This window comes from Alosa pseudoharengus, unplaced genomic scaffold (assembly GCF_046254945.1).
Source record: "Alosa pseudoharengus isolate Yale_2024_CS ecotype anadromous, Long Island Sound unplaced genomic scaffold, YU_APseudo_1.1 YU_APseudo_1.1_scf_7, whole genome shotgun sequence".
Taxonomy (NCBI): domain Eukaryota; kingdom Metazoa; phylum Chordata; class Actinopteri; order Clupeiformes; family Clupeidae; genus Alosa; species Alosa pseudoharengus.
The window spans coordinates 22,434,537-22,460,948 of NW_027468859.1; the positions used below are offsets into that span (position 1 = coordinate 22,434,537).

A 26,412-nucleotide genomic window follows, 5' to 3' on the forward strand; every position below is an offset into this window, starting at 1 on the left:
GACTACTAACAACTTCAGGGACCAAAGTATAACTATTGCAACGCGATGCAAGGGTAGTTGTATTTCTTACACTATTCTATCAACACAGACATTTACATCGATTGTCTGGAATTTGCCTCAGGTGTAGTTTAGAGTGGGTAAGACTGTGGTTGACTTGCGCTAGCCTAGCACCTGCGAACTCTGCAATTAGAAGGACTGGATGAAACGTGTTGAAAACGGTCTCCACTGATAAATATCACACTTGCTTACTTGGAAATGAGGTCTTATGTCCAAAATCCTGAACCACCCCTTTAAGTAATTTCTCCTACCTAGGCTAAGGTCATAATCGGTAGCCTGGCGAGCCAGACCCACATTAAAATGTAGGGTCTGGGCACTCACCGTTCGCAGTGCTCAGTCCGAGGGGCGGGATAATCAGTTGTCTTTCAAATTCCCTCTGCAAGCAATAGGACGCAATAGGATATTTGTTTTCAAGTAGCAGGGAATTCAAGCCAAACCGTTGCAACTCTGCCATCAATCATTATGTTAAGCCCACCAAACGACTCTATACACGATTTCAATGCCCTGATTAAGTTTCGATTTCTGGAGCTCACAAGCCAACGGTGAGTTGCTAGACTAGCCCTGGCAGCAAAGGGGCGCGTCTAGATTTCTAGGCTACATAATCGGAGGAAGGTAGGGGAGACCGGGGCTGGTTGGAACACTTTTCACTCTCGGTTATATTTCTCCGTCTTACAATGCGTTGAAATGGTCAAATTGTGATTAACTGAAAGCTTGGGATCTCAGCTACAAAATGTATACATTCAATGTCAACAAATGATCCCTTGTTTTGAGTTATATATGATTAAAGTGGTGTTGTGCACGTGTTCCAACCTGCCCCATGCACGGGGTTGGTTGGCACATGTAGTCGGGGTTGGTTGGAACACCTATGTTATAGTCCTTTGCAGTACTCCTTTTGCTTTTGTTTGAAGTGCTCATCTATATCACTACCTGTAGGGCTTTGCTGATTTCTTTTCTGTGTGTTTTTCTTCAGTAGGGCCCACCGTCAAGACCAATTTGGTCCCTACCGATTTTTTTTTACTTCAAATGTTTAAAAATGTCTGAAATGCTTCCAAATGTAAAACTATGTTCAGTAATTACAATAACAATGTTAAAATAAAGATTGATGATGTTTTTATGTGTAAAATACAAAGTTTATAGATTTGTCACAAAATAGCCATAGAGAATGTATGTGCCAACCAACCCCAAAATCAGTGTGCCAACCTGCCCCGCCCACATTAGGTCAAACTTTTTTGCACCAATGCTGTTAGCCTGCTAATATCGGTCACCTCAGGTTTTTAAACTTCATTTTAAATTATAGATGAGTCCCCTAGCAATCAATTATAATGAATATTTTTTTATATATCCCTAACTATTACCCTTCTAGGATGTATTTAGTGGGAGGTGCATATTCTAAGTTTTGACACTACAAAATCAAAAAGTTGTTCTCACCTAAAGGGTTAATGATCTGGAGACCAGTTACATACGTGAGTTTACTCTACTCAATAAGGCCGTCAGTTTAGTGTTGGAATTTTGTTGCAGCTCCCTCTAGTAGCCTGGATATTAACAGTGTCTCAACCTGCCCTTGTTCCAACCAGCCCCGGTCTCCCCTACCACAAATAAATGACAGGAAAAAAAACAGTAATTTGATTTTTCATTTATATTTCACATATATCACACACAAGTGAAATCCATTTCAAACTTCCTTAATTTGTCTTCATAGGACTTTTAGTTTATTTATTACCACAAAATGACATAGCATTCAGACAGTTCAAAAGAGAATGGCTTGTAGAGCATTTGGACAGTTATATAAGCCATAGAGCAAACATGTTTCAGGATTTCAATGTAGGTGCTTTTCTGACCATGTACTTACAAGTTCACACAGATGCCCCCTCTGCTTATAACTGTAACAAATAGGTAGCCCCTACATTACAACATATTCGTGGTCATCTATAGATATTTCACTTCGATACATCTGCTGTCTGGGCTGACCATAAATGGCAGGATCTGTTGGTGTAGGTGGGGTTTATATTTGCTGTGTTCAATAACACAAAACAGTACAAATAAAAATGTCCATCCTTGCACATTTCAAGTGTTCAAAACAGTCAAGCTACTGTATGGTTAAATGCAACAAAAGGAAATGCATTGCATTTAAGAGAGAACAATTTTCTAAAAACCCTAATATCGGGGCATTAAAGCAGACATTTCTATACACAAAACTGGCAAAGCAAATATGAGAATATACTTTGTGCTCAAAGCAAAAAAAAAAACATTGTAAACAGTTTTGGCATTGTACAGAACTAATTGCTAGCAAAGGTTAGAGGGGAATAATGACACATTTCAGAGGTATGTTTGATGGATTACCTGTATAATAATTATATTGCATAGGCCTATATACTGTGGCATCTAAGTTTGAAAGATGAGTTCTGCTCAGATTTGAAAAATATAATTGGTAGCAATGACAATCTTCAATATAGCTTAGATCAGGGGTCCCCAACCTTTTATGTACCATGGACCGGTTTGATTCCCGGGGGGGGGGGGGGGGGGGTTGGGTTGGGGGTTCAGGGGTTCCATGTGTTGTGCATGCATTACTTGAAAAGAACTAGCTCCAGTTATGTATGAACAGTGAAGGTAACGATCTCTTGTGAAAAACGTGAACTTGAAGAAGTGAAAATTGAACAATATGAACTATGAATATTGAAGAACTTGAAGCTACATCTATAAGTGTGAACATGCTTAACGAAATATGGGAACAAAACATGAGAACTAAACGTGCATTACGAATATAATCAGTGGGAGCCCTGCTTGTTTCCCTGCAACAAGAAGCTTCCATCTGGGGGTGATGGAAGACAGTGACACCCTCAGTGTGTTTGAAATGTCCAGTCGATTGCGCAATTTGGTCTTAGTTGCAGTCATTGCCGAAAACCCGGCCTCGCATACCGGTAGATACGTGGTGGGAAACGTTTTCAGCGCTTTTACGGCTATCTCGGGATATTCTGCTTTGGTTTTGATCCAAAAACCCGCCAGAGAGGTTTCCTTATACACACTCTTAAGCAATTTCGATCAACTGCTCTTCCTCCTGCGCTGACAAGTTAGGACTATTCGGGATATTGACAAATGGGTTGCGGACCCACTCATTGGTTTGCCGTGGATCTTTGGAGGATGGGAAGTAACGCTCAAACTCATTTGAAAGCGCAACAAGGTGATCGCGCACCAGCTGCGAGAGAAAGGGCCCTGCCTCAGTCTCTCCCAAAACCCACTACTGTTTGGAACATATCAAATACACGGTCCACTCGTCGTCCCCACAAATCAAGCTTGGCTTTAAATGCAGCGACTTTATCTGCCAGTTTAAAGACAGTCGTCATTCTCCCCTGGAGTGACAGGTTCAGGTCATTAAGCAACCCGAATATGTCACACAGGTAAGCGAGTTTTGACACCCAGTCCTCATCACTAAAATGTGCAGCTAACGGTGACTTTTTTTCTGTAAGAAATCTCTGCAGCGGCTCTCGCAACTCAAACACTCTGGCCAGTACACCAGTGACCTGCTAAAAATGCTTGTTTTTTGTTGTTGATCATTCTAGCAGTTTAGTTAACTTCGTGTGACACTACCGTTCGCCAAGAACTGATCAAGCGAAGTGAGCTGACCTGAGGCTGCGCAGCGCTGAAGGCAATATGTAAAAGTGTTGAAGGCGGGACAGACAGACGTAAGAAAATAGACCTTGCAAAATGCAAACATGCGTGCAATCAAACAACTGCATATAGGCCTATGCCATGTAAAAACGTGACATTATTGCGAATTAAATTTAGTTTAGTTTGCATGCATTTTTTTTTAAACTCATGTCGTAGGCTACGGCCCGGTTAGGAATGTCCTGCGGACCGGTGGTTGGGGACCGCTGGCTTAGATCATTCAGTCAAATGTTTCTATGGAGCAGATGTCCCTTATGCTACAGCCACTGTGGTTAAAAAAAAAAATTAGAGAAAAAACCCCACACATTATATTATGCATAAGGAACACATCTTAAATGTGTTGTGACTGCATGTAAAAACACTGAAACATCCTTATGGACACATTATAATGTAGTGAGCATCTAGCTGATGTGGAATATCACCACATGGTCCTTCAACCCCTGATACTTTCTGCAGCCACAAAATGTTTCAATATTCACTTCACATTAGAAGTATGTTCATGGTGAGATGCAGTATGCAATTCATTCATCTGAGATCCTATATTGAGGCCTGCACCAGAATGGGGTTAATCTGTTGCCTAATACCATTCAAATCTGGCCTCTTCATAAAGACGTACTAAACAAAGCTTTGAACGTGCCCAGTCCTGAACGTGTGAAATGGCCATGTGTGGATTAGTATTTTGAAACCAAAGGAAACAGTTTGCCTGGACAACATTAAATACACATCAACAAAATAATTTACAAAACAAAATAATCATTCAAGTAGACAATCAAGAATAAAATGGCTGAAAATAGAAGTATTGCATACCTGAAAGACAATTGTTGCAGCTGCAAAATATGTAGGAGGGAAAAATGATCCCTTGGACAAGGTACTTTCCTGATTTGATTCCCTTTCACTCTACGATCACAGGCTATCCCTTTTCAACACTAAGACCTTTTCATAGAAAAAACAACATTTACTCAATCATTTACAACTTTTTCAGTTTTAAGACTTCAACAAAATCAGAAGGACATTATCCTTGTGCACAAAGAATTTACTTCCTAAAAAGAAACAAGAATCAAGCTGTAACAACTACTCTTCACTTCCAAATTCAAGCACTTATGGACCTCACACCTGTCCTGCATGCCTCTCATGAAGTATTGCAAAGCACATGTACGTGAGCCACAGCAGAAAGTATTCCATGACCCCTTACTAGCAGCCATACCCTTTACTGAAGGACCAGAGGGGAACTCTACAGAACAACACATCATTAAGAGAAAATGCTCTCTATTAAGCTCCACAGATGCTTTAAAAGTAAAAAAGAAAGACATTAACTGTTCTGACCAAAGTCAGCCCTCTGCAGTTGTCTTCAGTATGGGCTCCAGTTCAATATTTCTGTTTGGCGAAGGCGGTCGGGAGAGGCTCCAAGCTCTGGCCTTGCAATGAGAGGCAGAGAGCCTCAGGCGGTGTGGGCATAGCAGCAGAGTCTGGGATGGCACAATGACTGGGGGGGTGGGGGGGGTGGAGGGATGGCAGGGCAGGTTGCGGGCTTTGAGGGCAATATGGGCATTTCAGGGGGGGTTGGGGTGGGGTGGGTGTGTTAGGATGTAGGTCAAGGGTCAGGGACAATGCTGAGTGTAGGTAAGTGCTCACAGTGTGTGCCTCTATCCCACCAGCACCCTCATCAATCAGCAGTCCATCCCCTCGTCACTCTCATACCAGTCCGAAGGGGCGTCTGTCCCAAAGTAACGGTCCCCGAAATTACCTACAACAACACAACATTTTTATCTATATTTTAGTAAACAGATTCATAGATGTTACTTAACAGTTACACCTTCTTACAGCACAATAAAATACTGTACAGTACACTTTCTCATCATTATGAATAATGAAGAGATGCAATTTGCAGACCACAAAGTCAACAGCCAATTTATACCTGTCCCAAGACACTTATTCCATGTCAATTTTACTCAAATCATTCAAAATCTCAGTGATAGAAAACCCTGTGACATGTCAATCAGATGGATTGGCTGAATCGGTTAAGGACTTCGGGTAATAATCCCATTGACTTTAAATAATAAAAGGGCTTTTTACCTGTACATTAATTTAGACTAAAAGCTTGTTTTCAGTGGAGCTCTTCATTGAAGTCCTCTTTTAGTCATGGATTAGGCTTAATTCATGTTGGGGAAACGGTCCCCATTGGACAAGTCTACTAAAGTACAACTGCAGTAACAACACATTGGCTTCTAATGCTTGAATGCCTACAGAGAGAAGTCAGGTCAGATGAAGGGAAGAGAGTGACTCGACTCACCAATCCCTGGGATGATGTGGAACTTGTCATTGACCCTCTTGTCCACAGCCGTGGTGATTATGCGGACCTTGGGAAAGGCGTAGGCCACCGAGTGGACTCCCATCTCAGCCATGAGAAGGGACAGCAGGAAGATTTTGTCCTCCTGGACATCATGGTCCTGGAGAAAAAACAAACAAACAAAAAAAGCATTGCGCACATGCTTTATCGGAATGTTTCCTTTTTTAGTTTTCAGTCTTCAAAAGTCATATATTTTTTTTCCACCTAAGACGTCCTACATGCATGCCAGTGCAGCCACCTGCCACACCCTTTTAATCTCCTCACCAGGGGCCCGTTTCACAAAAGCATAGTAGCTAACTACGATGCATCTTCCGTGGTAGCGTCACTGCCAAATGGGAGTCGACCGTATTTGAGTCACACATAAACGATACAGAAATATGATGTTGATATTTGATCATATTTTGGTCACATTTTAGTAAAAGCTCTTACTTTTTAATTTTCCAAAATTAAAAAACATGATATGTGACAATATGAAGCTTAAGTGTTTGTGCATGCGCAACTCAAAGCTAGTGACTCTAGTGTGACACTACCAAGGTAGTTGCTATCATAGTTCGTTCACAAGTATGCTTTTGGGGAAATGGACCCAAGACGTCTTGCCTCTTGTGCTACCCTAGCTATAACCTGTATTATTCTTTACCATGTCCACGAAATGCCACATTTCAGTAGCATCCATACTGTACCATGAAGGTTTGGGACGCATTTACATACCGTTATACCATCTGTGAGCAGCACAATATTGTTAATATAGTAAGAAGTTCAAAGTTATTCTGCAAAGTGGTGACTAAATGAGCAAGCTGCAGAACATTATTTTTCCAAACTGTCCCCCACCACACAACCTCCCTCTTCAATCATGCTGTCGACAGTCTCTGTTTCGGTTAACGATGCAGAGGCTACAGAAAGGCCATTTATAAACTCCTCTGGCCCTTCAGGTTGACCTGGCTTCAGGACTTCAGGACAATATTGACTGTCTACAACTTCAAGGACTGGATTCAGATACTCAGTTATGAATTAAGCAGTTTGTGAGTCATTCCGTACATTCACTACATATTGGTAAAGTATAGGGGCAGTGGTGGTCTAGTGGTCATGAGTTTGTGGCTGCCACTTCTGTGCCCCTAAGCGAGGACTAGAACCCTCAACAGGGATACAGGGAGGCTACACCGGGTCAGCAACTGAAGTGCTCCATTCGCATAGTGCAAAAACACTTTTAGAAGACTGGTCTAATTTTTTTGAACGCACACGCCACCAATACGTCTGGTGTAGCCAGGTCCATTGGTCATAGTGAAGGCTAATTGTTGCAGCAGATGCTCTGCGAACGAAACGCTTAGGTTACGTGTCCGGTGTAGCGTCCCTGTTAAATGGAACCATCATCCCCTGGAACTACTGTCCTTGGATCACTAGAAACTCACTCTGGATAAGTATGTCTACTAAATAACAAATAAAGTTACGTAATATCAACTTCAAGCGTCCCCTCACCAGAAGCACTCTGACGGCCATCATGGCTGCAGCCCCGGTGGACACAGTGCTGTCCATCAGGATCACGTAGTCCTCAGTGATGTCCTTAGGCAGGCGCAGGTAGTGGAGCTGTAAGAGAGAGAAACAACCATAAAGCTACAATAGCACTTTACACAAAGGCTTCCTTACTCATCACTCATTAAATAACTTTGCTAAATTAGTTACTTGTACCACAGCTTGACTCTATTGCCCGTTATGCTTCTACTTGTCAATGTGATCGCATTACAGTACCACCTCTGCAGTCCATTATGTACGGCTACTGGAACAGTCATCAATTATCTCCATACTTAATGTTAGAGAATGAATTGCTTGAGTTAATGGCTTGTTTTATTTTTTGCGTTGATTGGCTATTGAAGGAGTCTTGTATATAAATCAAACATCAACAGGCCAAACAAATATTAAAATTCTGCATTGGACACGCATCATTGACAGCAAAGTTAATGGCTTAACGTAAAACACTGCAAAACTGTTGCAAGGTGTTTGTATTGCAGCTGAACATAAGGTCATTGGTTAGCTGTAGGCTTGACAAATGGCTTGGACTGAGGACAAAAAGGACTGATATGGCACAGATAAGAAAATGCATGGGACAGGAGGTTTATGACTTATGTTTGTGTGTGTGTGTGTGTGTGTGTGTGTGTGTGTGAGAGAGAGAGAGAGAGAGGGCATGAAAGAGTATGTAACTGAGTGCATGAAAGAGTATGTAACAGTGTGAACATGTGTGTATGAAAGTGCATAATTGGGTGTGTGGAGTGCAGCATAGATCAGCAGGCAGCAGACAGCGTGTGTGTTATAGTTTGTTTATGTGTGCTGGCGTTGTGGGATAAATCAAACGCGCCCCCTTTTCAAGGATGTCAACACAAGGACACAGGTTCTCACAGCTCTCTAAGCTAACAAAGAGCAAGACTGATGGAAAAGCTCATGGCCATGGGGCAACAGTTTGCAGTACACAAATCCTCTTTGACTGAACTGACGTCAAGCTGAACTACTATAGGAAGACCACAAGTATAAGTATATATACTCTTTTGATCCTGTGAGGGAAATTTGGTCTCTGCATTTATCCCAATCCGTGAATTAGTGAAACACACACAGCACACAGTGAACACAGAGTGAGGTGAAGCACACTAATCCTGACTCAGTGAGCTGCCTGCTACAGCGGCGCTCGAGAAGCAGTGAGGGGTTAGGTGCCTTGATCAAGGGCACTTCAGCCATTCCTACTGGTCGGGGTTCAAACCGGCAACCCTCCGGTTACAAGTCCAAAGCTCTAACCAGTAGGCCATGGCTGCCTGGGTGGAATTTCAACTGTGTGGTTTAGTGACAATTTATGCTAATAGCAACTGGTACGCCTCGAAAAAGAAGAGCCTTTGGACTATGTTTTGTTAGGTGACGAAACTTCTAGGTTCTTCTATTAGGAAGTTTATCACTTCCTCTGGGTCAGCTTGCCCAGGTCTGTCTGGACTACATGCAGTACTTGAGGTGCCCCCCAACTCCCTCTGGTTCAGGGTATCAACAATGAGGAATACAAAAAGAAAACACAATAGAAAACATTCCTCCATAGTTTTCTTTTGTGAAAGTGTGTGTGGTGCGATACCTCGGGTTCTCCAGTGTCGTGATTGGTTTGGATGAGGATCTTCCCCAGACGGATGTCCTTACAGACGGCCATCAGGGCCTGCTCCATCGTCTCGCCTGCTCGCAAGATAGACACCCCACTGATCTACACACAGAGTCAACATTACCTGCATACAGTGGTCCCTTACTTTTCTAATGTATAACCGTCCAAACCACACAACCTCAAACACACACATGCCTAATCATAAAGCACATAACATCATAAATACCGGTCCAACATCTACTGGTCCAAAACGGATCCCATATTTAAAAGTGCACAATTGAGTTGGGATCTTATCAATAAAATCACACACCCTTACCACTGGGGCTGTGCTACCAACACTATCAAAGGACGTTTCCAGAAAAACAAACATACCCTTTTTCCACTGAGCCTCTTCCCCTCATAGATGGCCCCTTGAGGCGTCTCCACAGACACAGGCTGCATGGGACATGGAAATAAAAAAACATGTTAGCAGGAACAACAACAAACCTTCCACATGCAGACTTCCATTAACCAGACTTTTAACATCCCATTTACATTTCTGGTAATTATAAATCACCGCCCTTCCCGACCTCTCCTTCAATACACCAGCCTCCCAGTCCTTCTATCAAAGACCCATTAAGTCTGACACAGCCTCAATATAATGACATCTACCAGATAGCCATGGCTTCCCTGTTGTCAGTAGTGCAGAGCGGAGTAGCTCTGTAGTATAATGGAGGTCAGTGGTGCAGAACGGAGTAGCTCTGTAGTATAATGGAGGTCAGTGGTGCAGAACGGAGTGGCTCTGTAGTATAATGGAGGTCAGTGGTGCAGAGCGGAGTAGCTCTGTAGTATAATGGAGGTCAGTGGTGCAGAGCAGAGTCGCTCTGTAGTATAATGGAGGTCAGTGGTGCAGAGCGGAGTAGCTCTGTAGTATAATGGAGGTCAGTGGTGCAGAGCGGAGTAGCTCTGTAGTATAATGGAGGTCAGTGGGCTGAGTGAAGGGCCGCTGGACTCACCTTGAGGGGCAGAAAGGAGAGAGCCCTCTCGATCAGCAGCCTCATTAATCGCTTGGAGTAGAAAATGAATTCATCGCGGTTCGTGTCCTTATTCCTACGAGGGGAGGGGGGGGGTTGAGGAACAGACAGGTGATTTACCTTTGCAGGAGAAAAAGGAGTGGCGACTTTATGGAGGATCATTTTTAGCCTCTGTGAAGGGTCAGATGAGGACGCTGCAGGGGGGCAGTGGCTGAAAGCGGCCCGACTCCCAAGTGTCTGATTCCTACCAATGGTCATTCATCTCTGAATGCTCTACACAAAATTCTCCACATGGTGCAAGGTCCTTGGATGCATGTTTAAGATAGTGAACATGTGTGAGCACAGTACCCTGTGGTCTTGTGTGGTATGAGGTACGTGTAAACGATATAACAGTGAGCATACGATCACAGCTGTTCTTCTTTTACATCCAGCCAGCCATGCTCCTGAGCTATTGGGGATTGTACCTGATGATGGTGTGCATGCCGCGGACCTGCGGTGTGCTTTCCAGGACCGTGAGGGTCTTGGGTAGCGGCTGGCCCTGATGCGCTGTGGCCAGGGCTGACCTGTCAGCAGACACGTTAGGGGATTGTGGTTGGTCAGTTGGTCATGAAATGCAAGGTGAAATATACTTTTTTTTACAACAAAACGCAAACCTGTAGCATAAGGGTAAAGGGGAGGGGAAGTGAACTCCCAAGAGAGTTTACTATTCCTCCTCCTTTACCTTTTTTATCATGTTGACATTTTGACATTAAAAATGTTAGGGTGTCAGTGACAAGTCAGGTTACACTGCAGGGTGTTAATCCAGAAGAGCTGACAAAAGCGATGTGCCACACTGGGGTTATAGATCACCACACGTTTAGAGTCAAATAATCATAGGTGGTGTTTTAATGCAGCACAAACAAGTCAATTGTGACTAACCTTTAACAAATAGATATGTTAATGGCTATGTGCCTATGTCAATTAAAATATGCCATTTAACATACTTCCAAAACACACAATCAATCATATGAATGACTAATGTAGTAGAAATGCTTTGTCTTAGTCATGCATTACACATTGTTGATGCCAGCACTCAAACACTTTCTAGCCTACTCCCTTTAGTTTGGATACCATGTGGTGGCTTCATGGACCTACAATCAACTACCAGCCATCAAACATCTAATCTACAGTAGGTGATATTCTAGACAGAATGACCATAATGCTATACTCCTGGACTTGTGAGTTGTAGGCAAAGCTCAAAATAAAATGAAGTGATATAAGGTATGAGTGCTGTAGCAAACATAAATCATACAGATGCTACATGTCGTCTAACAATCTGATTTACAATTCAACTAATTGGTAGCATAGAGCCACCTTGGTCAAGTCGAAATCAGTCAAATATGAGTTCAAAATTGAGGTAATTTCTTCTTTGGCAATAATCAAATCCTGGAGTATTTCAGTGTGCTTTAAATATGAGACTTCATTATGAGACGTGCCCATGAGACCACCAATACGTATCTGGAAACAAAATGTGCCAAATCCTAATTGGATAAAAATAAAAGTAATTAAAATAACTCATTAGATTAAAAATGTAAGAATTTCACATTGATGAACTTTGTTAAATAAGATAAGGGAGATCACAACAACAAAGATGCAGGAATTTATTCTCACATATCCCCACGCTGCTTCCTCTGGAGAAGATGACAAATATTCATTGACGTACATAGGGGAGGGCAAAAGACAGAAAACAGGAGACAGAAAGAGACAGACACAGGAAGAAGTAAAGAGAGAGAGAGAGAGAGAGAGAGAGAGAGAGAGAGAGAGAGAGGGATGGGAGAGAGAAAAGAGAAACAACAAGAGGGGAAAAAGAACGTCCCAAATTAGAGCTCAGTCACTTGGTTGTGGCACCGAGTCTGTCGCCGCACTGAGAGGGGATCCCCCCCATGACCCAAGGGGAGAGGAGACCCCCTCTCGCTTTGGGGTGTAGGGATGCTTTCAGGGTGGGGTGGTGCTTGATTCAGACCAGTGGTGGAGCAACAGAATTTGAAGCTAAAACTTAACATGATTAACTAAAAAAAATGAATTACAGACAGTTTCCTGTACATGGATTAAGCCTAGTCCTAGATTAAAGAGAATTTTTCTTTTAGTCCAGGACTAGACTTAATCCATCTATTGGAAACTGGCCATGTTATCTGTGAAGGAATTCAGCTATGGAGGTCATAAAGAGACCTAGTTGCAGAGTGCAATGATTGCTGCCTGTTTACCAAGTGAAGATGTTCAGATTAGCCACCAGTCTCTGAAATACACATCCACCCCTCCCTCATGTTAGCGCCTGCTGCCAAAAACAGCTGTTTCTTCAGGAGAGACAAATGGAACACCGCTCTGGCCAACTAAGATTTTTTCCCCCATAGCTCCCCACTCACCCAACCTGGCAGGTCGTTTTCCCCATAGCTCCCCACTCACCCAACCTGGCAGGTCTTTTTCCCCATAGCTCCCCACTCATCCAACCTGGCAGGTCTTTTAGAAGTTAATCATAAATTCATTCCTGATCGCTCATTAATGAGGCGATAACAGACTCATCATGGCTGCCTTGGCCATAATCATTAAAAGCTCAGCTACAGTGCTCCATCTCTTCCTCCCCACCCACCTAACTGGGAGCCCTTAGTGAGGAGACCATACAGGGCATATGTCCTTTTTGTCTCTCCCGCTCAGGAGTACGTTTCCCATTAGCGTTGCGAAACAACCATAGTGGTAGCTACGTGAAAGGGTTAAAAAAAAAACTACAGAATTATTGTCACTGTTTATCATTCAATGGCAGTAGTTAGGGTGCTTAACGATGGGAAACGCACCCGAGCCTGATATTTGAGGAATGATGAACATTAAGAAACAAGGCAATGGAGGAGGGGCAGAAGGAAGTGGAAGAGGGGGATAAGAGATGACGAGGGAGGAAGTGGAAGAGCGGGATAAGAGATGACGAGGGAGGAAGGTGGACGCCATACCTCACGGTGCTTTCACGCTGAGATGTTAAGAGAGCGTTCGGTCGAGTGTGGGAGGGGGGGATTTAGCAAGCGGTTCGTTACGAAGGGTACACGCAGGGGTGGGAGGGGGTTTTGGGTGGGGTTGGGGTGGGAGAGAAAATAAAAACAACAATAAAAAAACAGAACTCATGAAAATGGAGTGCAGAATGAACCCGAGTCTTAATCAACGAGTCATTCAGTTATAACACCGACTTCACATGTAAGATAATGCAGTGCAATGCAAAAATTCTGGACAACGGGAGAATTTCCCTGTCCAACATGAACTACTATGTGGCTCTAAGTTAGTTAAATAAAGTTGACTGGTATTTAGCAGACGCCTTTATTCAAAGCAACACAGACTCCCAATGGTATTAGGTAGTGACGAGACCGCTGCTCCACCATGCCCTCAAAATACAAGTAATGCAACCCATACATCAGAAGACTTGAAGATTTGGGACAGATTCTTGAAAGATTGGAGTCTTTTAACTAATGCCATTCAAGCTTTACTCAAAAGACTAAAATCTTTCAAGAATCTTTCCCAAATCTTGTCAAAGTCTTCTGGTGTAAGGATGGCTTAAGCGAACAGACATTGTTTTGATCACAGGTGACATGATAAAGTCACGTCATCACTCAAAAAATGTCTTGATTAAATGCATGAGACATGTGACTCAACACTAGTAAGTAACATGTTGAGACTCTGTTATGATCAAACTGACACATAGTGCTCTGTGGTAGAAAATATGCTAATACAAATCTTAAACTTATTTTGCACAATAGTGAGTGCAAGCCATTTCCATAGTGTTTGTCTAGCTCTTTTGGCAAAGTCGCACTGATTGATTCTACCCGTTATTTAGTCAAAAAGCCTGGAAGGTCACTGCCCCTTGCAGGGTAGAGTCCACAGACAATGGTCCAGGATGATGAAGGGCTTACGACTGAGCATAAATTCTACTTAGGTTTCTGCATTGGGGGCGAACGGGCCTGCGAGCCGCGGTCACGAGTCTCTGCAGTGGTGCTTTATGACATCTTTCTCTGTGGGCAGAGGGCCACGCTTCATTAGCTGTAATCAGTCACCTCCTCCCCCAGCCGGATGGATCCCTGGAGGAGCATCGCTCCCACCGCATTCTCTGGCTTTTCTATCTTTCTTTTAGCATTTCCCTCTCTCCTTTTCTCTCTCTCGCTCTGTCTCTCGTGAGAGATAATTCATGACTTGATACACACCGTCGAGCAAGGAATGGGACTTCATTCAGGAAGAATCTTTAATGCCTGGCTCTTTTTCAAGCACGAAGAGCATTTGTTAATGTGCATGCCTGGTGCACACTCATATTAGTGTGTAAATTGGGGTTTATGGGAGAGTGAAAGGAGAGTCCGACTCTATGGTAAGCTAAAGATGGTGAATCCCATCCAGACTGCACTTACACAGGCTCTGCATTGCCCTTCCCACATGAGCCTGGACAGTGATTGAATGCAACAGAAACCAGTCCTTTTCATGAAGGTCCCAGGTCGAGACGTTCCATCTTGTCTTTAACTAAGAGCTACAGCCTGTCGCGTTAATGTTAGGCCCCTCATGATGGATGGCAGACGAGGGCTAAGGCCATAAAAAGAAGCCGCCGTTCCAGCGATCGCAGAGCAGAATGGTGCTGATGACAGCCTAGCGAAGGACAGCCGGAGTAAGATCCCGGAGTATAAGGCATCACTGATGAGACACAGTAACCTGGTCCTCTCTATATGCCTCTAGTCGTAATAGTCTTTTGCTCTTATGATCATTGCTTTGTACCATCTGCTAATGTGTGGCTCCAGTAGACATCAGCCCACTGGTAAACCCTGTATGTGCGGTTGCGTGTATGTGCGTGTCACTTTACTGTCGATGAGGGAAACAGGCCACTAGGGGGAGCCTGTACTTCAATGATTCCAATCACAGCCAAGGGAGGCGATGGTAAACGTAAACATCTTTGCCCTCATTGGCATAGTTGTTAAAAAAAACTATAATTTGCAATGACATAGACAGCAAAGATGTTGACACTACCAGCATGATTCTTGGGCAAACTACAGGCAAACTTATTGCCATCCAGTGAAATATCACATTAGATATGATCTACATGTACTGTCAAGCTCAGAAAGAACTGTACTAATAGTCATAAAATGCATAATAATACATCTGGTCATAAATTCACATTGTATTCATTTTGAGAGTTGATTATTACAACACGTCATAGTATGATATTATGACACGGGTTGCATGAAAAAAAACAAAAACAAAAAAAAAAACATGCATAACACAAATTCCAGGGAGGTTATATTTGAGCATCAACACGTGACGATGTTATTGTAAAAAAACACACCACAAAGGACAGAGAAAGAAGTCTGGGTGACATACCTTCTCCAGCTGGCTGTGCACATGCTGCACGATCAGATCTAGAGCCACAAAGTTCTCGCCCCCTGCAGCACAGACAACACCATACATCCTGTGAGTACTTTGGCCATTTCATCCACAGAACGATAGAGGAAAATGTGTCCTAATGATGGGTGTGCAAAAAACATAGCAAACAACTCTGACGTACCCCTGGGGACGACAATGTCTGCCACCTGAACAGAGGGCTCGATGTATTGCTCAAATGCCGGCTTCACAAACTTATTGTATTGCTTGATGACGCCAGTGATGTCACGACCCCGCTCTGATATGTCCCTCTTGAGACGACGTACCAGGCGGATGTCTGAATCCGTGTCAACAAACACCTTCATGTCTAGTGTCTATTTGAGGGGGAGGGGGTGAGGGGGGGTTAGGAGCAAGAACAGGGGGTCATCCAATGCATTTCTGACAAAACACTCACAGTCCTCAGTGTGCTATTTTGCAATGAGGTTAATACTGCAACAAATTATCTGCTCAAGCAGTTCAAAGTTTCAATGGATTCACACAGCACAAAATCATTCTCGGTTTTCTAAGAAACACAATACTTAATTTAACATTGATTTTAGCTTTCAGATACACCACACATCTCTATTCTGCATCAAGGACTACATCTATTGTCAGCTGTGTTGGATCGGAACTACACATGCAGGAGGGGAACAGTTCAATTCTTTCACCTCAGCAAAAAGTTAGAACCGATGGCTGCAATGTTACACTGAATAAGGGGGGGAAAAATGCAACTACCCCCAAATGGTGTATAGATGGCAATGACACAGACTGAAGTGTAAATCAAAGACACAACTAGACAGCCAAAACTCACTAAATCAGAAGACACACAAACACACACTCATACTCTCTCACTCACACACACACATACACAAACAGCAGTGCAAGCAGACCTGTCAGCTTGAGAGAGGGCCAAGGATGAAGTGTGTGCTGTGCACCATGGGAAAAAAAGGTTCACATAAAAAGGCCCCGAATACTACCAGTACAGAGGCCATGGCAGTCCATCACACTGTAACGCCAGGCCCCTTTCTATGATCACCTCAGCCTCACACATATCTCCCCTTTAGACGGCTTTTAAAGCGGGGATGACCCCCAACACACCCCCTTTCACCAGCCATCTCCTTGAATTTCCCCTTGGGGATCAATAAAGTATCTATCTATCTATCTATCTATCTATCTATCTATCTATCTATCTATCTATCTTTCTATCCATTCTACAGCTGCCATACGAGTTAGAGATAAGAATGCTGCGGACAGTGAAATATTTGTGCGTGCCGTACATGTTCCCAGCCAGCACAAGGGAAGGTCGTATCCAAAAATAGGTACTTGGAAAATAGTGAGCAACATTTGGCGGTAAAGAGGCCCAGGAGAGCAGGTTCCTGGGGTGGTGGTAGGGGGTTCCTGTTAACAAGCGAGATGGGGAAAACACAAACTGTGCATTATTCTTAAGATGTCCCTCAAGTCATCCATAACAAAACAAAAAAGTTTGGGGTGATGAATCACTTCTAAACAGAGCGGCTTTTGCTGAGGCTCGTACAATTCCTCGCTTGTTAAATTTGTATGGATCTCTTAAAGCACTTTCACTCCGAACGATCGGTCCACACAAAAGAGCCAGTGGAGTATTGCTGCGGATGAATGAAAAAGAGGTCTTGCCCAGACCAGAAGAGAAGAGGGCAAAAAGAAAACTTGACTTCTGACTCATGACATGAGTGTCATTGAGTCACTGATATACAAGCCCAGAGATTCCTTGGACCAATAACGATCAATCGAGAACAGAATCTGTTCTTGTTTTTTTCTTGGTGGTGGATCGCAACACTCACATGTTACCCTCAATGGATGTCAAGAGCAAGAATGGCATCATTAAGTGGGAGAAGGGGGTTGGATTAATCGAGAATAGCAACCGAAATAGCATGTCGAAAACTGGGTCTCGCCTTTTTACATTTTTAGCATACAAATGAAAATGTTTTCAACTTCATATTACACTACTAGAGTAACCACATTACAAAAACAGTTGATCCCACTCCAACGCATTGATTTTCTTATCCTTTCTATCCTTTTGATTTTATCATTATATTTTATACTATATTTATATTATATTTGTATCATATTTTGAATGCTTGGTTCTTTGATTATGTTTCCAAAGCAAATAATAAAAAATACTAGGAGTTATAAATCAGCAAATTGCAGCACCACCACATTAATTATGATGCGGTCGAATCATATCCTGGAGCTCATGACTGAACGGAACAGTCAGATTAAATCGAGCTGGTGATTCCCACCCCATCACAGGTTGTTGCGGAGCCGACATGCAAACCGAGAGCAAATCATTTCCTGCCAGTTCCTCCAGTGCAGCGGCATGGCTCCATTCATCAGAGCTGCTGCCATCTCCACTGACTGGCAGGCTCATTAATCAACCACAGAGCTGGTACTGCTGCACGGGCAGCAAAGGGCGGTGGCAGCAGCGGTGGCGCCACCCAATGGAGAAGGGTAGCGCCTACATTCACTCACTCGTCTCTTCCTCAGAGAGCCTTAGAGCATTCACATGGTCATTCACTTGAAACCTGACACTAGCGCTGTCCCTCCCTCTCCTTTCCTCTCTCATTCTCTCTGAGACTTCTCTTTCACTCCCTTTTGTGCACCTGCACACTCCACTTCAGTTCCTTAGTAATCCTCTCCCACTCCGACTCCTAACTCTTTTCAACATCAACATCTCCTGCACACTCCACTTCAGTTTCTTAGTAATCCTCTCCCACTCCGACTTCTAACTCTTTTCAACATCTCCTGTGTGACATGAACATCTCCTGTTCTCCATCCTAGATTCCAACCCCAACCCTTTTGGGAACATGATGAGAATTAAAAAAAATTTTAAGAGATAAACAGAACACGTCCTTACCTTCAACAGCTCCTTGTTGGCAAACGCCAAGATCCCTTCAAATATGACAACATTGGCCCCATACACATTTTTCTGTAAAACATAAATTAAGCACATAATTCAGCCCATAAACCAGAATCAGAATGGGATTTTCCTCCTGCATTTTCCTCCTGCATAATGCCGGTGTTCTGTCGAAATACTCCACTCATTAAAACATCCTACCGAGGCCTAATGTGCCGCTGCCTTCTAAAAAGGTCACAATCCATTGTAAAAAATCTTCATGCTCGAATCTTCACATTCGACCATGAACGCCTGTCATGTTATCCTACCTTATATTTTATCCCTCAGTCGATAATGCTGGGATTCTGTCTGCTAATCACTGAGTTTCTTATTCTTAATCGCAGATGAAACGTCAATATGTTGGTATTGAAATTATAGACAGTATATGAAGTATAGAAAACCAGCGCTTAATAAAAACCTTGAGACAGCTAATGTTACTAGTTTGTTTAACTATTTAGAATGGTAGGACATCTCAACAAGGCAGGGTAATTCAACGGCCTGCACTAGTACCAGGCTGCCATCTAAAGGCAAACCTACTGCCAAAACCTGAGGCCAAGGGAGGCACCAGAGGAGATACTGGGATACAGCGATTTCTGAGGGCATAGAATTCCTAGAAGTCGACTCCACACCCAACACTCCTTCGTGCCAGGACATGTTTACAACAAAGCCAAGACTTAATCATCGCCTTCTGGCTGCTGGGAGTTTTCCCATCTCTCCCTCTTGTTCTCCCTCACCGACCTGCTTCTCTGATTTACAGTGCTAATCGAGGCGATGTGCTCAGTGTAATTACCCTACTCCACGGCTATCTGCCAGAAGGATAATGTGATTATTCTTCCTTTCTTTTTACCCCCATCCCCCCACCACATACACCCCCCCCCCCTCCCCCCTCCCACCACATACACACACGAGACAATCTTCAGAAATTCTTCAGATGAGCTGTGCTAGACTGCAACTGCCATGACTGAGGGAGAAGATGTGGTGGGCCGAGAAAATCGTGCCAAGCTGCATAGATGAGGTTAAAAACGAGTGGATACCGAAGGCCAACTCCAATGAGATGACAATGCACCATATATGGCCACTCTGCCACGCTCCTGTTTCTTTTTCTGGTCCTGCGGCAGCGTGACTTTAATGGCGTCACGATGCCATTAAAGCAGAGAAGAGAGGAAAGAGGACTGTCAATAGGCAGTTCATCTTCCAATCGATCCCTCGGAAACGAGGGGTCGTGCACACAAAAGGATGCGCGAGAGTGGCCGAAACTGGTCCCTTCCAGTCGATTCCGCCCCATTCAGTCAGCGAATACACCTCCTGGAACTCTAGCCGACTTCTAAGAGACTACAGTTGGTTGCTGTGACGGTGACCTCTGGAATTCTGCTGGCTATGGGGGACAGATGACGGGTCACTCTTCTTGTTCATAAGGGGGTGATTAAAATCGAAGCACTTCCACAACCATAAACATTTGCCTGGGGCCCGCAGAAGCCACTGGCTAAGTTTATAGGGGGTTCCAGGTAGAGTAGAGAGGGATAATTGCATTTACTGCACCTGGAAAACAATCGTAAAACGAATCTGTCCCCGTGCCAACACCTTCAATTCCAGAGTCTCAAAAAGAAAACTGCTTCAGTCCTCTCAGCCATGAAATTGCATTGAGACTCGATAGCATAAAGGCAACGACAGAATCGTTTTTCATAAATGCATCTGACTGCCTTTTTCCGTCACATTCACAGGTCTGGAACCACAATATGTCTTATTACTTTCCACTTAATGATTAAGATTCATAATTCATTGGCAACAGAAAATTGCACCAAATGCTGCAGGTAGTTGAAACTCAGCCTTGAAGACATTATGGGCTCTAATTTAAATGCCTGGCAAAGTGTGAGGTCTAAAGTCTAACTAAAGCCAATTTAATAACCACGCCAAATCTATTTGATATTTTAATATGAGCAGGATCCTAAGCACAAAAATCAGTGGGTGAAGTCATAACTCACACATGCCACTTTGCACCTTATCCCGACTTTAAATTAGGGCCCCATGTCCACAATATAGCTTTCTTACCAATATAAATGAATTCTATCAGGACAGGACATATCAAAATAATTACATGTGCACCATTTCAAACACGACTAGAGGCACATTAATTTAGCATTTCACAAACACCTGTATTTTTCCTCCACACCCAATCCAATCTGACAATCCGCCAAACCCGATGAGAAAACTCTTGGCTCTTACCCACTCCTTCCGACGGCTGTGGCTGTTGAAGTCGTAGACGGGCACCTTGACGCTTTTGCCCTTCTTCAATTTTTTCAGCACGTTCACGAGCAGCTCAAAGTCGAAGGCGTCTGGATGGTCAAAATTGTACTCGTTCTTGGCTGCCAGCTCCTGTTCCTCTTTGGACAACACCTGCAGTGAAAGGGGCAAACAAACAAACAAAACAATAAACATTTATGGTGCTCACTACTACCCCATAGTATGGATTATTGATGTTAGAAATCAACCACACTCCTGTGGCACCATGAAACATAACAGAAAAAAAGAGATCAACTTAGCAACCAAGCTAAGAACACTTTATTTAAAAACGCGTGTGGAATAAAACAGATGGATGATGGGTGAATGCGCCCTTGATCTGCTAATCATTACGAGGTTCGCCAATTAAAGAGCAAAATGGGGATTAATGGTGGGCAGGACGGAGCCAGAGGCACCCTGGCACACTGTGAGGCTCCACTACAGTGCCCACACATCGTGCTCGTAGCTCTCTTTTTAAGACAGCCCAACCAGATCATTAACACGATGTAATGGATCACAGAATGTGATTTGTCACAAGGACTTGTGTTTGATCGAGTGCCTAACCACACACCTGGCAGAACGTACTTTCTTCAAAAGTGTGACGCTTATAGCCAGAGGTGTGGACTTCAGTCACTCGATTCGATGACTCGAGTCACTCGACTCGATTTTGATGACTTCAGACTCGACAAAATTAGAAATTACCTGCAACTCGACTTGGACTTCCATGCTATTGTCTCCAGACTTGACTCGGACTTTGCCACTTTAAATTCAAATAACTATTTCCTGCCCATATCAACTTCAGCCTCAAGTTCATCTAACATTACACCTGCAACGCAGTGTTATTTTGCATGGAATGCAGGGTCTCTTATCTACAGGATATGAGAAAGGAAATGGAATGATCATCACTGAACGTGCTCCCGTTTGTGGTCTGACTGAGTGGATCCTGTGATCTTGTGATGGATCCTCTGATCCTGTGATGATGTTCGTTGTATAGGGGAGCCTAAACAATTTAATTTGCTCCACGGGAGCTAACCGAAACTATCATGGAATCATCATCAATGACTGATGGCATTAAAAGGGGAAGGAGGGGGCAGGGGATAGCTGTACCTCGCCTCAGATCTTCCTACTGGAGTGGGGAATAGAGCATTACTAACGCAATTAGTGGGCTAAAGTCAAGCACACCACAAATTGCCTCCAAAAAGTACATTTCATTCATAATATTCATAAGAGGCCTGTAGCCACACAGGCAGAAACACAGACCCACTATTATGTTTTACTTTTTTAGACAATGTCTTATGTAGGCCTATACGTTTAGAGCAGGAAGTATTACTGTTAATCTCATCATCTCCATTATGGGAAATTTAACATGACTGTTCCACTGTTACTCCGATCCCTGCTCATTTTTGTTGTGTGTATGCCTAGTTTACCATTGCCATTCTAGTGCGCCATTACCTAATTTTCCAACATTACACGTTTTGTATTGAAATATACATTCTTAACATGATGAATGATAACATTATGACACATTGTAAAAGCTATTCACTCACCCATCCAAATAGTCATCCACACACATCACTCCCTAACTCTCTCTCTCACACGCACACACACACACAGACACACACAGACACACACACACCTCACGTGTAGCCTACCTCACCCCTCACTCAATTACAGTTGCTCTATCAGCATGACTGTTGGGACATAGTATTGCCAGTTAGGAAACTCCTTAAACATAAATGTACATGGTAAAATGACCCCTAATCCCAAGTTGTTGTCTGACAGGTGCAGAACTACAGGGGCTTAGCATTCTCCTCCAAGCACTTTGGAAGGCCTGGAACCATATTGCACGATGTCCAAAATATTCTACATATTCTACATTCTAAGCATTCATGCTGTGTTTGAACTTTAAACAGAAACAGAAACATGTTCATGCACACACCATTACCATGATGTTATGTATGGTATGTCTTCTTACAGCATACTGTGGGTAAAGTAGGGTCGTTTCTGCCAAATCCTTGCAAACTAATTCACTGCTTATTTTCACTCATTCTATCATATTTTGCTTATGTGTTCACTCCAAATTCTGTTCCACCTGTTTTTTAAAAAGGCATTCAGAACATGTTTGATGATGTTGGAGGTTATTGTCCAATGTTTATAACAGTATTAAATGGTTCCTAGAGTGTTACAAAAAATATATTGAACGGTCATTTATATTTGATTATCTTCTGTCATAGACAATCATGAGTTTACCTTGTAGAATGAGTCCATGGACAGCAGGACTACCCATGGTACATCTAGTGCTTCAATGATCTTATTGGCCACAGTGGTTTTCCCTGAGGCACTGCCTCCACACAAACCTGCAAAAACAAGCATACAGTATAAATCCATTAGAGAATTGTGGTTAAAAGGGATTTAAGTCTACCAAACAAGTTGCCTGAACAGACACCATGTTATCAAAGAACAAACTGAAATCCCTTACTGCTGATGTGACCTTAGAGCCCCCTTCATACCCTGTGAGAGACAATATGTTTTCTTCTTTTTCCCATTCCTCGTTGATTTTCCTGCTCTCTCTCCTGTCTACGAGCTGGTTGTCATGTCCGCTCGGATGGATATATTCCTGCCTCCTACAGACTGAAGTCGTCGGCAGTCTCGGACAGAGGAGTCTCTCGTCTTTTTCCTCCCTTTTTTTTAAAGGAACATTCGACCCAGGAACACCCGAGTGTGAAATAGTAACCCATCAGCTGGACACAGCAGAAGCAGCACACTGAATACTAATGACTGTGGGGCCTCTGCCAATCAGCGACACAGCATAGCCACTCGTCCAAGCAAAGCTCTCCCTCTCGCTCATCTGATCTCAAGGCTCCTTCTTTCCAATTTCTCCCGTCTCTCTCCCCTTCTCTCCTGCATCTGTGTAAGCGGTAGAAACGATGCCTAGTCTGGAGAACACCTTGCATGGTATAGTTTGACTCCCCTGTCCTATAAAGTTTAAGTGTATTGCTTTAAAAGGGACGCAATAACAGACTAAAGGTTATACCCATCTCTGAGTAGGGAACTGCTGATACCTCCAGGGTACCACCATACCATCTCAACTCAAATCTTATGGTTCTTCACTCCTCTTCTTCTACCTACAGTATGTAACGTTAACTAATGTTAACTGATAATCTATCTTAATGATGACTTGGCTCCTAATTGAGTTCAAGCTGTGCCCTGTAAAGTGCTATGACTCATACATTATATTCTGTAACTACATTAACAAAACTGAATTGAACTGAAAGGTTTTTAGCTGAGCGATATATTGGGACTAATTACTGAAACATGTTTTTGTGGACTGACCAATGACAAATGCCTCCTTGAAGGTGGTCCCAGTGACATTGTACCAGGGTGGACGGCCCGCCGTGTAAATGGTCCTCTTGTTGGTCCGCAAGAGAGGTGGTTCGGTTTTACTCTGACTCGTGGCCCGCTTCTGTGGGGACAGTGAGGGCGTCGGGGGGCATCTGTGCTTCGACAGACCATCCATGGAATCATCTCCACTACCACTGCAGTATGAGACAAGAGATTAATGGCAAGAGAGGTATGAGACATCGTTTCTGAACCTGTACCGGTATGCAAGTTCACATATGTGAGATCATAAGTATAGTACATTTCCCATTAGCCATCAGACATGCCATGTCAACTCACTGTATACCCACTTTGAACTGAGCAGTTTGGTTACTGAGGACTGTCCAGTGGGCAGTGATGAGAGGATCCATGTGTTTAAGGATCGCCTCATGAACAAGTATCTACCCACCATTTAAATTAATATCAGTGCGGGATGAGGGAAAAGGTTTGAACTCTCATAACCCCCTTCCAGGAAACCACACAATGGCTCAGCCAACAGAGGATACTCGTCTGAGTAAGGCAGTCATCACTTGGGAGCGGGATACGGAATGGCGAAATAGTGATAGCCCCATCAGCCATAGCTAGCTTGCAAAGCCTGTAACGTCGTCACATCAAAGGCCACGGGGCCTCCTGGTTTCTATTGAGTGGTGTTAGTCAGTGTAAACTGGAATTAAAGTATTGGATATATAATGTTAGCTGTATAGCTTTACATTTCGTTGCTGTGACAGTCAAATATGGCAATAGATAAAACCGTATCCCCATCAATCGCAATTGCAGGCACTGTAGATTAAAGTACCGTGAAGAATTTTAGCAAGCAAGCTAGCTAGCTATGGCGGGACTCGAGTGAAGCTCACATTTTTCAGAGTTTTAATAATCTATTCATTAAAGGATGCTTTACTTGGCATTGCTAAAAGTAATGTGAATAACAACATCACTCCCGTCACATCTACTGACAACGGACAAACACCTAACGCTCTGCTTCTACAGTGTGGCCACGCGTTATCACGCCACGTAACGTACCATACACACTAGCCTGACCACAAGCTTGTACAACATACGCAGGCACTTGGACGGGTTAATCTTTTGTAATAGAATAATTTACATATCTACTAACATTACACAATAACGGGAGTAAGATTCTGTAACTTAGATCAATTATATTTAGTACAGCCGATTCCTTTAATCCGTTTTACAGCAAGCTAACAAGCTAAGCCGCAATGGGTCCAGCTTTTGAAAAAAAGCTCATCATATACTAAAGAAAAGGCCGATTATTTAATAGTTTTGACAAAATAATTACCTGTCAGACCTAGAAATCGACCGATCTTCGTCGTCTCCCTCCTCCTTTGGTTGCATCTGCACATCGGCTTGGTTCATTGTCACTGCCATGTTTTCATGCCAGACAGCGTGTACACACACCGACGAAGCGGAAGTACGCTGACGTCATCGAGCACATTTGAGGCGCACAGCTGAGTTTGCATTCTGAAGTTTAATGTGGATGTCTAGAATCCTTTCGGCAGTGACCATTAGTAAGTTTCCTAATTGATCTAATCAAGTCCGTCAGTGAGAAAACGAACATAATTTGGGGACGATGTAAGATGCACAGCCTTATGGTTATGGTTCAGTTGATTTCTAAAAGTGCTCTTTTCATTGAGGACGATTATGGACCAGTCAGGAGTAAAGTATTATCTAAGATTACACAGATTATACACGGTATGCATGAGCGAGTACGGGGCTAATTTATTTAGCCGACTTTCACGACAAACATCCTCGAGGTTGCATGCCTAGTAGGTACTTTCTAGTTCGAACTCACAAAGAGCAGAAACGTTGGCAATTTTAGAAATCTATCTCTGATTCTGAATATGAACCATAATAGCCTAACTATAACCATAAGGATGTGCGTCTTACATCGTTCCCAAAATATAAATGCAGCATAGGCTGTTCGTTTTCTCACTGGCAGGCTTGATCAGATATATTAGGAAACTGATGCTCACCTGCAGAAAGGATTCTACCAGACAACGATTAAAAAATAATGGAGTTTATCGATTATAATTCATGCACTTGCCTTAAAAGAAGAAACACCTCTTTATAGAACAGATCGTGGGGAAAATGGTTTACATGTGAATTGGTGTCGTGCAGCTCATTCCAAAGACAATTCCAAAATGCACGTGGAGGTGCGTCACGTCGCTCTTGCGAGCTCGTGTGTGTGGGGTCGGCAACT

General features: G+C 43.2%; 1 protein-coding gene across 3 annotated transcripts; it reads right to left on the minus strand.

Annotated features, from left to right (window-relative positions):
- Window positions 1-1,674: 1,674 nt before the first annotated feature.
- Window positions 1,675-25,596, minus strand: LOC143110420 (uridine-cytidine kinase-like 1). 3 transcript variants are annotated; one of them, XM_076273315.1, is made up of 15 exons: window positions 25,501-25,596; window positions 24,150-24,352; window positions 23,067-23,173; window positions 20,763-20,933; window positions 18,501-18,572; window positions 15,756-15,945; window positions 15,572-15,633; window positions 11,852-11,871; window positions 10,666-10,764; window positions 10,184-10,277; window positions 9,561-9,623; window positions 9,168-9,290; window positions 7,541-7,648; window positions 6,011-6,167; window positions 1,675-5,464 (listed from the first exon to the last, which is right to left on the minus strand). In XM_076273315.1, the coding sequence occupies exons 1-15, from the start codon at window positions 25,578-25,580 to the stop codon at window positions 5,388-5,390; spliced, it is 1,626 nt and encodes a 541-aa protein (XP_076129430.1). In that variant the 5' UTR covers window positions 25,581-25,596; the 3' UTR covers window positions 1,675-5,387. The 3 variants fall into 3 exon arrangements, with proteins under 3 accessions (XP_076129430.1, XP_076129428.1, XP_076129429.1); XM_076273313.1 differs by having other exon boundaries at window positions 25,492-25,596; XM_076273314.1 differs by lacking the exon at window positions 11,852-11,871 and adding an exon at window positions 13,180-13,196 and having other exon boundaries at window positions 25,492-25,596.
- Between the last annotated feature and the right edge of the window lie 816 nt (window positions 25,597-26,412).